General features: G+C 34.0%; 1 protein-coding gene across 1 annotated transcript; it reads left to right on the forward strand.

Moving 5' to 3' along the window:
- The first annotated feature begins 96 nt into the window (after positions 1–96).
- Positions 97–11,666, forward strand: LOC144452055 (GTP-binding protein 2-like). Its single transcript, XM_078143069.1, has 12 exons — positions 97–217; positions 1,470–1,496; positions 2,214–2,398; positions 3,038–3,149; positions 3,987–4,184; positions 5,807–5,981; positions 6,986–7,202; positions 8,104–8,239; positions 8,761–8,819; positions 9,621–9,792; positions 10,380–10,541; positions 11,081–11,666. The coding sequence occupies exons 1-12, from the start codon at positions 140–142 to the stop codon at positions 11,237–11,239; spliced, it is 1,680 nt and encodes a 559-aa protein (XP_077999195.1). The 5' UTR covers positions 97–139; the 3' UTR covers positions 11,240–11,666.
- The last annotated feature ends 4,921 nt before the right edge of the window (positions 11,667–16,587 follow it).

Raw genomic sequence — 16,587 nt, forward strand, 5'->3', positions numbered from 1 at the left:
GGGACAGTTACTACCGGTGACTGACGTAAGACAGCTGCAATATGGCTGTCTTTATCTGATGTTTTGCCGGCCGGGACGAATGTTATTTTTGTAGGTTGTGACATGATCGAAGTTGCATTATACAACAGTAAATATCGGAATGGACTCAAGTCTGAATGTGGGCTCTCCGTCCAGCGACAAGAATTCAATGCCATCATTATCTAGCCTTCCACCAGAGGTAATTATGAACGATCTGCCACATATTAGTAAACTAAAAGTTGTAAACATAGGGCTTGGCAAAATAATAACAATACACGTATTACACGTTCGTTTTTTGATGATAATTACTAATGTTTTATCACAATCTGCTGCTCGGAATGTCGTGCATATCGTGTTCTTTTAAATATTGATAATCGTGCGAGGCTAACATTTAAATGACTACAATGTATAATTTTACGGTGTCTCCTGACCGTACTTCACTTCCGTGTAAACAATACATGCAATGCCAACATAGATTACAGCTTCAGCACGTATGCAAAGCACAATAACGTAATTAATTATGGACAATTGTGAAGTCCATCTGTTGTCCTTGTAACAAGGCCTGTGATGGTCACGTCAGATGTTGTACTGGCTGGAAGCCAATCAGTGCACAAGGGAATCTAGAATGCGGGTAGTTTGCACCATGTACTAGATCATGGCAGATGGCTATTACAGGTGTACCAAACAATGAAAAATCAATAAGTAACTGGGTTTTTTTTTTTTTTTTACATGTAAATGACTCTAAATGTATGATACTAACTTGTGGTGCTAGTGATGTCAAATTAGAATTTGACTACACCAATTTAGATAAACCTTTCCTTATAAATTGGACAAGAAAGAATTAAAATATGCACACAAAATGATAATATACAATTCAGTTAAAAAATGTAGCCTATTCATTATCTATAGTAATTAAAATCTTGGATTATTTGTTATGTGGTTATGTAACCAGGACATAGGTGTGGTATTTTGGTGATGGAATTCATTGGCTTTTGACCTGTTTTTTATATGGTAATGACCTGTTAGTGAGTGATGAAATGTTTTGAAATACTACAGCTGTTGTGGTATGACAGTTATTTTTACACTGTCATCTCTACATATAGATTCTAGATTGTTTATAATTGTAACTTGTCAGATGCTTGGCGTGTGTTAAGGCAGTGAAGTAAAAGTTCACAGGGGCATAAAGCATGAAAGTTTTAATATTCATTAATTTATGCACTCTTCATAACCCAGTACACTTCTTTCAGTGTGAGACCCCCAAACAATAAGTACAAACAAACAAACAAACACAACAACCAACCAAGCATATAAAACACATGAAAATTATATACAAAAAAATACCAATATTTGCTTTATTATATAGATATCAACATTCTTATCAGTGTTGCCACTTATATTATGTCAGGTCGTTATTGGAATTAACGTTTTTATCAATTTTTTTTTTGTTTCAGATTGAAGAAGGAAATGTTGAATACAAGGTATGGGGTACATTTTTTCAGTTTTAACTTCAGAAATATTTTTTTTAAATATGTTATTATATATATATATATATATATATATATATATATATATATATATATATATATATATATATAAGTGTGTTCTACTTCACCTGGACAAGTGATGCGAAGCCTTGGGCAAGTGATTATAGAAAGTACTTATCCCATGGCCACTTGACAAGTAGAATTTCTCATGGCTATTGATTTTAAAACCTATGCTCACTTCTTGTAGTAGTAGTAGTAGTAGTAGTAGTATAAGTAAAACTTTTCTGTACTTGTAGAAACTTTCAAAGTGATATTTTATTATATGTATCAAAGGATATTATCTAGTTTACCCTAACAACAAAATCCCAAACTCAAAGTGAAAAATACTTAAACTGGAAGTAACAATATGACAACTTTTTTATGGCATGATGACAAAGACCAATCAAAAGGAAAATATGTTAAAATTTACAAAAAAAAAATATGCAGTATGTGGACAAGTACTTTTCAGACTGGTACTTTTCATATCTACTTGTCCAGATGGCAAGTGATTTTTTTTTCATTATTTCAAGCATAGACCCTCCACCAACACCAACCGGGTCACTGTCTATGGTTCAAGTAAGGTTTAATTGTAGTGTAATGTGTGTAATTGTTACTATGAATTGTGTGCTTACAATGTAATCATAACAAAAATCATTCACTTTGTTTTTAAAGCTGAAGTTGGTGAACCCTTCACCATTTCGCTTTGAACATTTGGTGACACAAATGAAATGGCGTTTGCGTGAAGGTCAAGGTGAAGCCATTTATGAGATAGGGGTGGAAGATAATGGAATGCTGGCTGGACTATTAGATGAAGATCTTGAGGCTTCGCTAGAGACATTAAACAAGATGGCTGAAAAGCAAGTATTTTTATAGTGTAATTCAATCACAGCAACAATTGACCTTTGACCCAGCATTTGCTGGCATTTAAAAAATGTTTCCATGCATATTGAATAAACTTTCAGTTTCCTTATGAATAAACTTTCAGTTTCTTTATGCATAGGATTGAAATCACTGAGCTAATGAATGTTCAATCCCATGACAGTGTCTCGACACTTCCCAACATGTATCAAGCCAATATTTTCTCAAATACAGTCCCTAAAACGAAGCTGTTCTCAAAAATACAAGGCCAGATTTCTTTCCTGTATGTTCATAATACAGTAGCGAGATAAAAGAATCTGTAAGACTCTCTAAAATGACAATTTCATAGGCACTATATGAGCTCTGTGAGCATGTTACACATTCAAAGTCATCTAGCATAATGAGCTGTCACCACTATTTATATGCAGATTAGGCCTTTAGGATATCATCCAAGTTTAATTAACATAGTTTATTTTACACATTACCATTATCAAATCATAAATTTATGTATGAATGTTTGTCCTGTATTATATAACCAGAATCTGTCAATTTCTATGTTTGTAAATTCTTTTTGCTTATAAATGTTAAAATGATAATTTATGTTACATACAATAACTTTAATACCTCATACATTACAGACTGGGAGCATCAACAACGATATTACGTGAGAGACTGATTGACCCTACAGCATTTGAGCCATGTCGAAGGGCATGTGAAGTGTTAGTCAGGAAAGTACCTGATGATCAACAGGTATAGTAGAATGGATTGATAATGTATTGTCACAGCATACATGTCTTCCAGCCAAACTGGTACTATTTGTTGTACCTTGTAGTGGGCAAACTTAGAAATATAAAAATGAAAGACTCAAGTATGTAGCTATATATGTTGTGCATACATTTTTATAATAGTTTGTCACTTCTGTTGTTTATTGTTTGCAAAATTGTGTCAGCTGGCAAAAAATAGCAGAGAATGAATAATATAGCCAGTATGTAAATCATTAATGAACATCACACACACACACACACACACACACACACACACACACACACACGCACACACTCTTAGGAAATAGTAACTAACAGTGTACATCCTCACCAGTAGTTGAAAAATGTTGAATGATAGTGGTTATGTTACTAGATAATGTCATGGGAATCAGGTCATGGTTCACATATGTTGATATAATAGCTCTTAACATTGATGTAAAGTGATCAACTAATATATGTAATATTGGTTAAAAACTAAAACTACCCCATTGTTCACAGCCAGAAATTTGCCAGATGACACTCACAGAGGTTGTGTTAACATGTTATTTGTGCGTATTTGATGCCATAAGCTAGGGTATACAATATTCCTTGTAATAGCAAAATCCAGAAATCATGAACTGTACTGTACACTACTTGTTATTTGAATTTATATCATGCTATCTTACATCTCAGCCACTCAGTCAATAACTTTATACAAAGAATTAAATTGAAATCAGTGAAAGTGTCTAAAATGAAAACCAAAGAAATGGTGGAGATTTTAGACCAGAAAACATGTACATGCATTGTTTTACTTGTATATCAATTGTTGTTGTTGTATGATTAGTTTATAGATCTTCGGTTAGCAGTGCTAGGAAATGCTGATGCTGGAAAGAGTACATTGTTAGGGGTGTTAACACAGGGAGAGTTAGACAATGGAAGGGGGCGTGCTAGACTCAATTTGTTTAGACATCTACATGAAATCCAGTCCGGAAGAACCTCCAGTATTAGTCATGAAATCTTGGGATTTGACAGCAAAGGACAGGTATGTGTACCATCTCTTGACTTTCAACACCTTTTCTATAAAAAGTTAAAATAGCTGTAGTAATAGCATTTTTTGGTTTGGTGGTGTTGTTGTATGGGAGGGTTGGGTTAAATTACTATAACTAACCATTGATATTATACATCCTGAAGTGTATTGAGTTGCATGTAGGTGAACTCTTGTAGCTGTAAACATTATATGACGATATAAACATGATGAAAATAATATTGGGTGCGATGGTATATTGTGTGTAGCTACACACACAGATTTACTGACAAGTTTATCTACATTTTGTATGTATAATTCAACAAACTGCTGGCTGTATATTATTAAGAGTAAAGTCAATTATTTCAGAGGTCATGTGACAAAACCGCCCCTAAAATTGCTCCAGTTATAACTATTTTGGTGAAGTGCCATGCAGAAATACACTTTCCCTGTAATCAATCAATGTTATAAATAACTGCTATGTACACATGACAGTTCTGGTGTATGGTATTTGAGGTAGTTCATTCATTCATTCATTGATGATTCATTCATTCATTATAAAATTTCAGTCCATTTAAAACAATCTCTCATATTTATCCCTTTTCAAGACAATCTTGAATGCTGAATTTGATATTGGATAATCATAGTGTGAATTGGAAAAATGTTGGTGTTCTGGAAGGTTTATCAGTGGTTTAACTTGATAATACTAATAAGTATCTCACCCAGTTGTCATTGTACATGTGTGAGTGGACAGCACTAGTAAGGGTGAAGACTTGATTTGTTTGGACACTTCTTTGAATATTCCAATAGATGGAGTACAGACAATGTTATTCGTGACATTGTTCAAGTCATTTACAGTGCTAGGATAGTCTGAGAATACTTGTATGTATTTGTTTTGGCTGGCGTAGTGTGGAGAGTGTGAATGAGATTGGCTGATCTGGTTGCACATTTGAAGTGTTACTCAATCAACTTTTCATTGAGTGCTTTAACATATGCCATTGTGAGTTGGGAAAACACTTATTTTCTAAGAGTTCCCATTGTAGGTCTGTTAACTTAGTGGTCACACTGTCTGTTTTGTTATAGCATTGGACTGCAAAGTGTGCAGCTCATCTGGGAAATATTTATGTGTGACTGCATTGAGTGTTGCATTTCATGAAATAAACATGTCTACCATACATTAGAAGATGGTTGTATAAGAGTTAGAAATCACCATTGCCAAAAAACTGTAAAATATACCCATGAGGCATATAAATGATATGATATAAGTCTAATTGTACAATTGTTCCCTTGAGCTTTTCTGAGAGATGCTGTCACCCTGTCTCTAATTTATAGCAAGTACATTGTACATTTATTGTATTGTGTTGTGCAGTGGACCCTCTTATGAAGTAGGTCACTTAGTGTAAGATATATATATGGGTTATAAACACCAGGTGAAGTTAACTGCCACTTCTAGCAACTTAAAGTGTGGTAGTCAAACATCAGTTATCGGTAGTATATAAAAAGGAAGTTTGAAATTCAAGTCATTTCCTTGAATAAAATGTACTATATTCTGTTAATTTCTCAGAATGGAATGTCTTACAATACTGAGAAAAGAGATTCCATTAACCTTATACCATGCTTTATGTTTGACTTTACAACAGGTTATAAACTATAGTGATTCAAGAACAGCTGAGGAAATTTGTGAGCAGGCATCCAAGTTGATAACATTTATTGACCTAGCTGGTCATCATAAGTATCTCAAGACTACAATATTTGGACTAACTGGTCACTCTCCAGACTTTGCAATGTTGGTTGTCAGTGCTAATATGGGAGTAGGTAAGTCCTAGCACCTTGATAAGGACAAGTTGTGATGTCAACCTTATTTATGAGAGTTAACCTTGAATCCAGTGAGATCTACTACATTTTGATACACTGTCAAACAAACAGTCTTAAACTAATTCTTGTTTCCTTTTATCACATAGGCATGTCATAAAAATAGCAAACATTCAATTTCTTGGTTGACACCATGACTTCCTCTCTCTGTGACCTGCTTGTTTTCATTTTGACCCTTTAGCATAGGGTCAAATGCTATTACAGGTATAGAGAATTTCAATGAATGGTCCAACCATAGATTTCATAGGCTAAAAAAAAATCAGAATTCTCACATAACATTCACTTCTCACATGACTTATAATATGATTATAATTTTACCTTCATCATGATCACGCAATTGCCAAAACTCAGTTTGTGAGGCAACTTGAAAATTTGTAACAAAATTGTGATAATAAAACGTAATTGAGTGATAAGTTATAATTATAGGGGTTATGTGAGATGTTATAGTTACATGAGAAATTGTAATTGTTAGAATGGTTATTAGTACAGAATGTAAAGATATATATCAGTTGGTTTCTTTGCAATTAGTTGACAGTATACATACATAAATTTGTAGTATGGTACTCTAAACTACTAGCACCGGTAATAGACAGTAGAAGTGGTTCCAGTCACATTGATTTTATGGTGGGATCTACCGAGAAACAGTTTGTTTAGCAATTCCCTCTACTCTCTCTTGGGTTCTTGGGTTGGGTTCAAAGCAAAAGCATGTATACATTGTATAACTTTTAAAATGTACTGGTATTGCATAAACATTTAGTGTTTTCATTCACAGTGTTTTCACTCCTGGAACTACTAAAAAAGCATTCCAGTTTAGTAATTTCTTTATATCTTGGGTTCTTTTCTAGAAAGCAAACAGTATGTATACATTGTACTGTGTACCTTGTATAATCATAGACCACTGTCTATGGTATAATTCACGTTTTCATTTATTCACTTTGATTTTACAGTTGGAACCACCAAAGAACATCTAGGTTTAGCTATGGCTTTACAAGTGCCTGTGTTTGTAGTTGTCAGTAAAATTGATCTATGTCCACCAGCCATGGTAGAACGTACAGTAACATATTTAGAGAGAATACTTAAAGGACCAGGATGTAATAAAGTTACATTACGAATTCAGAATGTTGATGATGCTATGACAGCAGCGACACATTTAAACTCTGGTCGGTAAGTGTTCCAAGTTATCAAAAAATTTATGTTTTATGAATTTTGGTTACATGTTCTAGGTGTACCAATCAGTCAGACAGACTCTAGGATGCCACAGAACTAACAATACTTTATTCACAAAGACACAACACTCAACTAAATTATACATTTAAGTGGAAAATGGATTTTTTTAATTGATAAGTCAGTCTTACTATATTATTCTACCACAAAATACAATGTAAAAGAACATACATCAAGGTCTTGTTTGTAACTCAATAAAAAAACTAAACAGTGTACATTTGACACATTTTTCAATGTTTTGCAAATTATTGAGTTACAAACAAGGACCTGATATATGTCACATTGTATTAAAAAGTAGAGAAACATAGTAGAGTTGTTTTTATCTATTAGAGTTCACAGATAAATAACCAATTTTTATCCATATGATATGACCACTTTGACATATATTAGTATTGATGGCTTTGTGTAATGTATGTTTACTGACAGCTGATCATCACACTAAACATTTTGGATTTCATGTCCGATGAGTTTTGTATTTCATATGCATGTGTTTATTTCAACATTGTCATTTAATAACTTTCAAGCATTGTAATTTTTTCACTCACCATGCAGTATGCATGTGCTTTCGCTGACCGGGAAACAGTAGTGTTGACCTATATTGTAATTTCTGAATATACTGTGTGTCATCTCTGTATGAAATAAAAAGTGCATTTCAAACCATACCTCTGTATATCAAACTTACAGTAATACCGACCCACTGCAATTATAACAGTCTCTGAATTTGAAGAGCTCCTCCTTCAAGAAAGGAGTTGTGCCTTCTTAGTTGCCAAACATATAATGCGATGGCAGTCAGCTGGTAGTCACTTCAATGTTATTTTCACCCCTCTTTTCTCCAACACAGGATATGTCCAATATTTACAATGTCTAGTGTAACAGGACAGCAGCTGGATTTAATCAAGAATTTCCTCAATGTTTTACCTCCAATTCATAACAGTAAAGAACAGGAAGGATTAACACAAGAATCCCCAGAATTCCAGGTAAAATACCAATAACTATCCTGTGTTATAATGTCTGAAACAAACCAACTTATAAATTCTAAATACCAGCAATATAGCAATCTACCACAGACTGGTGAAAACTAGTTTTCAATTGGCAATATTGCAGCTTACTCCAGGTAAATGAATTTTAAAATTAACCAGGTTTTGTTGACTTTTTTGTTTCTAATTAAGTTTCATAAATTGTATAGAAGTTGTCTTTTTTATTCCACAGGGTTAATAACTGGAATCATCAGGAATGCTTTAGAACACAAAATGTTTATGAAATATTCAGAATTATCCTCCTTCACCCAAATCACATTTGAAACAGCACTCCAAGTGGCCATCGTGGATAATCTTTTGTCTTTCTGATAACTGGCTAACTCACATATGTTGAGTAATGGAAATTGTTTTGACAGAGTGATGGACAGTAGTGTTGTTCCAAACATTTCCCAAACTTAAATTTGACATGAACTGCTAGATTGGAAGTGATAATTTTGTGTTCCTCTCATTTATTCATCCAGATTGATGAAATTTTTAATGTACCCAATGTTGGCAGTGTTGTCGGTGGAACCCTACTCAGGTCAGTCTGTATTTCTAACTTTTTATTCACCTCAAAATTTGCAATCCAATCAAACTTTTTATCAGTTTATTAAGAAACATTTTACAATCGCATCATCAATATTTGATGGATATATAAACTTTGACAACGGAGATACATATTTAAGATGTGATTTATCTATGTTGATTTGTTTATTTGAAAAAAATCATAGATGAGAATCATGAATACTAAACTGTTTATATTGCAATGTATTAAAGGGGAACACCACTCCAGGAAATAGAGACATTTTCATTTCATAAACTATGAGTTCTGGAGTCATTTCATGATTTTATATAACCTAAAATTAATTACAATTTCAGAGAAACATCAAGTTGATCTTGTGCCTTTTATAGGGTATCTTTGCTATGGGACATTGCATCATGGGACTTAGCAGAAATTATTCATGTTTGAATAATGAATATTTATGACTCCTAAGTGTGTATTCCCTATCAGTGTAAAACATCTCTCATGCCTTTATTTCCTGGAGTGGCTTAAGGTTTTATGGCTAAATAAACTGAAATTTCAATACAGATCTGAAAACTGCAAAGTTGTTATTGCGAAAACTGTTGGAAAACTTCAAAGAAGTTGGGATTGTATTGTACCTTTCTTGTGATTTGTTGTGTTGCAGATATATATTTAAAAAGAAAAGAACCAGGAATAGTTTTCTGAGATGAATGATTCCACAATTGTACTTCTATGTCACTGTCAACCACTTATGCCATTTTCTGAATTGTCAATGTAAATGTATATTCACACTAATTTTTTGAACTTTGCAATACTCAGAGGTACTATTACAGAAGAGGACAATCTAATGGTTGGGCCATCAGAAGATGGAGAGTTTTATCCAGTGAAAGTTCAATCAATACATAGAAACAGGTCAGCATGTCGTATAATAAGACCAGCCCAGGCAGGTACCTTAGGTCTAGGAGACTATGATAGAAGTATACTTAGAAAGGTAAGTTGATACACAGCTATCTAATACCCAGCAATCCCATTTTTCTGCCTCATTCCATTTCTGCTGTGTCCACTGAGCATAGTTGTCTAAAACTAGGAAATACAGAGCAGGATGTGTAAATAAGGACCAGTAGCTGGCAAACACAACTGGCTGCTCTGTAATATTTTGCCAGCTACTTTTCTGAGAGTTTAATAAATTGTTTTACTTTTAAAATTAGCTACATCTCTGCACAGTATATTTTCTTGACTTTTGCTGCTCATTGAGAACCCAGTTGTATTATAAGAGAAGGTAGCCAGCCATAACAATTACCTCTATCTCCATTTTTTCAACATTATACCAGTTGCTTTTAGTATTTTTCCATTATTACCTTACTTGTACATTTCTGCTAACTTTCTATAGTCTTTCACATACTTAAGCATTATCAAGCCCTCCTCCCCTCCCCAGCCCCCATCATCCTCAACTTTTGTTGTTCGTCAACCTTCCAGGCAAAGATCCAAGGTCTTACTACAAGACCCCTCCCTCCTCATTGAATCACAGGGTAACAAGACTATTCCAAACTAACCCAGTAACTGTTGTGTAATATCTAGGGTATGGTTCTACTTGGAAGAAGTGCTAAACCACAGGCATGTGTATCCTTTGAGGCTGATGTCTATGTATTGTTCCATTGTACATCAATAGCACCACGATTTCAAACCACTGTCCATGTTGGTAATGTCTGTCAGACGGCAGTCATGGAAAGTATTGATAAGGTATGTAGTCTTGTCTGATGACAGCTTACAAAACAGGAGCCATCACTTGAAATAAATATTTGAAAAAAATTCTTCTGAAGTAATTTATTTGTAATAGTTCCAAGCTCAAAGTGTAAAATCGTCTTAAATATGACCCATTAACTTTAGAAAAGATAGATGAAATATGTACATCACAGAACCCACAGATGTCAATGACCTCAGATAGCCGATATGATAGATTAAACCCCAATATTAGAATCCCAAGTTCTTGTATTAGTGTTAACTTATCAATAGAACCATAACGATTAGATAGGATTATTCTTTCATTCATGACCATATTTTTCTGTATTAATTGATTTTTTGCCCAAATTGCTCTCCAAATCTGACATGGTACTTTAGATGTGTTAATGACAGGGTTTATGGTATATTCTAAGGTAGAGACACACTGTTACATTCCTCATCTCAGATTTGCTGGTAAATTGTGAAATCCAGATTCATTTCTTGTAGTGTGGTTTCTATTGTCATGACATCATCAATGTAATGATGTCTTTACCTTACAGGCTAGCCTACAAACCAATGAAAAAGCATGTGTGACATTCCGATTCATCAAACATCCGGAATACCTACGTGAAGGATCCAGACTACTCTTCCGTGAAGGCAGAACAAAAGGAATAGGACAAGTCATCAAAGTTTATCCCTATAATAACCCAGATAGGTAGAGAGAGATTATGGTCATATAACACATATCATGATCTCAGAACAGTTGGAGCATGATTTACACATACTATGCAGTTACTTTGCAGTACTGGTTACTTTCAATTATTGTGTGTGTGTGTGTGTGTGTTTGTATGCATTGCTTGCCAAGTCAGTATATCAAAATAGTGTACCAATAGCTAATCAAAATATACGTACAAGTCATTCATGTGCTGCAGTGGTATCTAAAATACATGGATGTGTGATCGTTGTTCAATGGTGGGCTAGACACTACTAGTAGTGTGTTTATAATCTAACAACATATGTGTGTTATGGTGGTGTCTAGCGACTATTGATCATGTGTCTATAACTTAGCCAAAGACAAGGCATCATTGTGCAATGATGTCTAGAGACTATGGTATTGATATTCTGTCTAAAGCCTACCAAAACACAAGTCATCATTGCATGTTTATAGTATTTTTTGTGCAGGTTTGGGCACCCTATGATATAAAGGGTGAAAACAGGAATAGTAGATTCCTGTGCCTTGTACAACAATTTTACTTTAAGACCTCGGTAAAATCACTTTGTACTAGAGATAGTCCAGTAGGACAAAACCACCATGATGGCAGTGTTGTTTGTTTGAAAGTTGGTACTGCTATTTACTATACTGACCCAATAAACTGCTATTCTGGATGGTACTTTTGACGCAATCAAACCTCAGCAAGTATACTCAAGAAAAATGTATTTACCTAAAACTTTCATGACAGCAATGGTATCCACTTGTACTGTCTTTTAAAAATTGTTTTACCAGTGGAGCGCTATAATGAAATTTTACATATAAATGTCTTTGACATAGACATTCTAACAATACTAAGGAATGTTTTATCATTAACCATGTAGATATCAGAATTTTTAAGTGGATATTTGATTTTGATTTTATCTCATTCTTAATAAATTTACATTTTGATTTTGATTTCATCTCATCCCTGCTATTTTTATTATCTTGTCAGTTTATATTGATGTTGTCCCTGCCTATTTTGAAATCTATGATTTTTAATTTCGGTGATGTGTTATTTTGATTTTTTTTACCCATCTTCGAACCATGAGTGTAGCATGAAAATAATGTAATACATTTCTTTGACTGAAGAGAATTTTTGCCATAATTTTGTGAGAATCTTGACCATTGTTATCAGAGGAAATCCTTACAGCATTATGAATCAACAATTTACATCATTGTGCAACATGTGAATTCATTTCTACCAGTAAGCATATGTTATGTTATTTAATTAACTTGGAAATAATTTTTTTCTCTCAGATAATCCAATATATATATATATATATACATTGTATATATATATGCAATGTTTTAGTGACTTAGTCACAATTGGTTCCAATATGTACTGTGAGAATTTCTCATAATGTACCCATTTTGTATAGGTACTCAGTCAGATAGTAATCACCTCACACTTTCATGGTTATATGCATATCCAGAAGAGTCAGTTTTACTCATGGTGGTTTGCTCATCTTTTGTTTAACATCAAAGATCAGAAGTTAATTAATACAGGTGCAAACATATCAATGTCACACCCAGATTGTTCAACTTACCCACACTGTGAAACAGAAGAGCAGTTGATGCTTCATTCACTTGTTTATAAAAATTGTACATTTCTATACCTTTTTCAGCTCAGATTATGCTCATCGGAGACACCAAGTCTTGTTTAAAATATATTGCTTAGTTTGAAGAGATAGACTATTGTCGTCTACCAATCACAAACGAACAACACAGAGAAGCTTAATTTCAAAGGGATTTCTAGATTTGTAAGATAGCAAAACTTGTGTTTTTTGAGTATGGGTGTGGATTAGGTATGAAGGTATGAAAGTTATTAACAGCGTAGTCCCTAAAAAGCACTATCACCAAGTTCAAAAAGTTAATCAACATTTCCTTCTGGAAAAGTTATGAAAGTGTGATTTCAGCAATTGTTATACAGTAACATTTGAAGTGATATCTATGTGACTGACATACATCTTGGAACCAGCAAGTTGACTATTTACTAGTACAAACTACACTAGATTTGTAACAGTATAAGTGTTAAATGTTTTAAACAAAATACAATAAAACAAAGATGACAGAATTAATCTCTCACACAAAACTACAAAGTTTAATTAATGTAAAAACTTGACGCTTTGATCAACACATAGCATGATAATTTGACAGTCGCATGACTTTTTAATTGTAAATATACATTATAAAATATGTGAGTTGTGCTTTGGTGTCATTGGCACCAATTTGTGTGAGGTTATCTTGATTTTAAAAACTTGTGTGTACATTTTGTAAATATTTTTTCATGTAAATTTCTATAAGTCTTCAAACTTTTGAACTGTGAACCATGGGCTGTGTCTTGTATTCAAATCTTGGTACACATTTCCACCTATTGACACATGGAACAGGTCTGTTGGTACAGGTATGCAAACAGGTCTGTTTCAGTATTTTTACAGGATCTGTAAATTGATCAAATCCCAGGCCTACATGTTTTCTGCTGTGTAGCAGGTCTGTTGGTACAGGTATGCAAACATGTCAGTTCAAGTACTTTTACAGGGTCTGTAAAGCTGGTTAAATTCCATAACTGTATTCTGATATGTGACAGGTCTGTTAGTACAAGTATGCAAACAGGCCTGTTCAAATTTCATAACTGTATTCTGATATGTGACAGGTCTGTTGGTACAGGTATGCAAACAGGTCTGTTCAAATTTCATAACTGTATTCTGATATGTGACAGGTCTGTTGGTACAGGTATGCAAACAGGTCTGTTCACATACTATTACTGGGCCTTTATTTTTGATGACATTTCAGAGCTCTATTCAAACATATGAAAGGTCTGTTGTGCAGGTCTATAGATTTGGTCACATTTCAAGGCTGTATTCAAGTCACTTATTTTTTTTTTGCAAGGCATATATGCAGGTGTTCAAGTCACTTTGTGACTACCATCACTATGGTGACATTACCAAAGTAAAGATGGATACAACATATGTATCAATACTTTTTGTACATAGCTTTAATAGTAACTCTACATCAAATTTGAATGATTTCCAAGCATATGACCCTTTTGAGCTATTTCATCACATTTATCTATCACTGTAATATAGTGTAATGTAGATAGTTTACAACACAGAACAAACCATAAATAGCCAATTGGCTAATGCACATCTGTGCAAAAATGTGATCAACCAATTATGAAGTACAATGTATCAGCCAGTTGTAGCTGATTGGCTAATGCATAGATGTGATCAACCAATCAGGAAACACCAGCATGTAATAGACATTGGCTAGTACACACTTGTGCAAAGATGTGATCAACTAATTTGGAAACATTAGCAAGTAGGTATCTCATTGCATGGATATCTGAGCAAAATGTGGCACCACACATCTGTGTAAGATGATGTTAGCCAATCATAATACAGTAAGCTTACTACTGCAGCTTTTATAACCTTTAAACCATTGTAACTTCTTTATTACAAACTCTGTTACTGTGGAAATCTCTACTGTGTAAGTCTGTTCTAGTGAACATCTTGGATAAACAAACTCTGCTGTAGTGAACATTGTTACTTCAAATAATGAACACTTTCCATAGTCTGTAAGGTACACTGTGATAAGGCGCCCTCTCACCTCAGTAAACCCCTTGCAGGAGCAGTCCAATGAGGGTGGAGTGACACAACATATCTCACAGTCTACACTTTCCATATACCTTATATTTCCTATACAGTACCGTCTTGCTCTTCCTAGTAATATGCTTCCCATACATGCACCCCAACCACTTGAACAGAGTTCATCAGTGATAGAGAGGTTATCTGGTAGAAGCCTTCATTTATGATGCTCAGTGTCTCTTTCTACCATTAATACTTTTTACAGTTTGGATTGGTCCTTGACTTTCTTTCATGCTTCCAAAAACTATTACATGTAGTTTTGATTTTAGTTGTAACATGAAACTACTTGAAATGATTTTTTTTTTGGTTTTTTGAGAATTAAAATCACATACTAAACAATATCATTCAGTTAAACTCAGTGTGTTTCATTTCCTTGTACTTATTTCCTTCAGATAAAGTGTGTCAAATAGGAAATCAACGCTTACGAGTCATGAATATTCAAGTCTTGTGCTATCCTTCTTCGAATCTTTCAGACCTCTCTTTCAGTCTAGCTCAATGAAGTCCTGAGATGCAATGAGATGAAATTAAAAATTCAACCACAGCCACCCACACTGTCATTAACATCATGTCTTTGTTAATCAATCACAGAATTCTAACCAATAATATAAAGTTAATGTTTATTGGCCGTGGCAGTTATGTAACATCCAAATATGGTATATTTGTCAGCTCTGACAGGATACTACTTATATTTTTGTTTACATCATTATAACAGTTAGGGTTTAGTCATTTGCATGAACAATTTTTGGTTCATGATTGAGTCAGTTTTGACTAGATGGGGTTAAAAGTGATTCGATACCATGACAATCCAGACTATGAATATTCAGTGTTCATGTAGTGAATATTTATGTTTGCTAAAGACTGCAGTGGTGTTTCACTGAAAGAACAATAGAATAGAGGTGAACAAGTTTGAATTTGGTATTTTTTGGCAACCAAGCAAAAATTATGTGAAATTATGAAATGACTCTTCGGAACCCAAAGTTTATGAAAATACCTTTATATTTCCTGGAGTAGCATTCCCTTTTTGTAAAGACATTCTATTTTTTTTAAAAATGCTACATTCAGAGATAAGCAGGAGATCCAAAATGATAGTATCTACCAGGTAAGTTCTACAGAACTAATAATTTAGACACAATTTCCTACATTTCAAGTTTTAATGATGATGGACAGCTCACCTACGATTGCCTCATAATATACATATACTGTGTAGGCCAGTTACATCCCATATTATTTCAACCTCTGACCGTTGGTGGCGCTATACTGAATTGTTATAACAGCTAGTAAAGAGCGCCACCAATGATGGAATATGACGTCCAGCAGTCATGAAAAGTAAAATATTTGCTTTGAGTACTTTCTCAACTTGACATCCTATTAATGCAGTCACAGCAATTGAAAACCATTTGTAGTGTTGAACACCTATAATTCTACACAAACACTGGTAATATTCCAGGACAATTAACACGAGTACATTGAAATACTAACATCCTATTAAATTTGCATCAACAGTTTTAGTTCCTATACAGTATCGCTATGACCATGGAAGTATACTTCTATGCTACGAATCACAGTATAGTCAAGGTCCTGATGAAAGGTGTTAATTATGGTTCAACCTCATAGTTTGGTACAACTGTTTTGACGATGTCCAATGTCCAACCAGGACTCCACAGCCAGTCCT

Source organism: Glandiceps talaboti, chromosome 2, assembly GCF_964340395.1.
Source record: "Glandiceps talaboti chromosome 2, keGlaTala1.1, whole genome shotgun sequence".
In the NCBI taxonomy this organism is placed as follows: domain Eukaryota; kingdom Metazoa; phylum Hemichordata; class Enteropneusta; family Spengelidae; genus Glandiceps; species Glandiceps talaboti.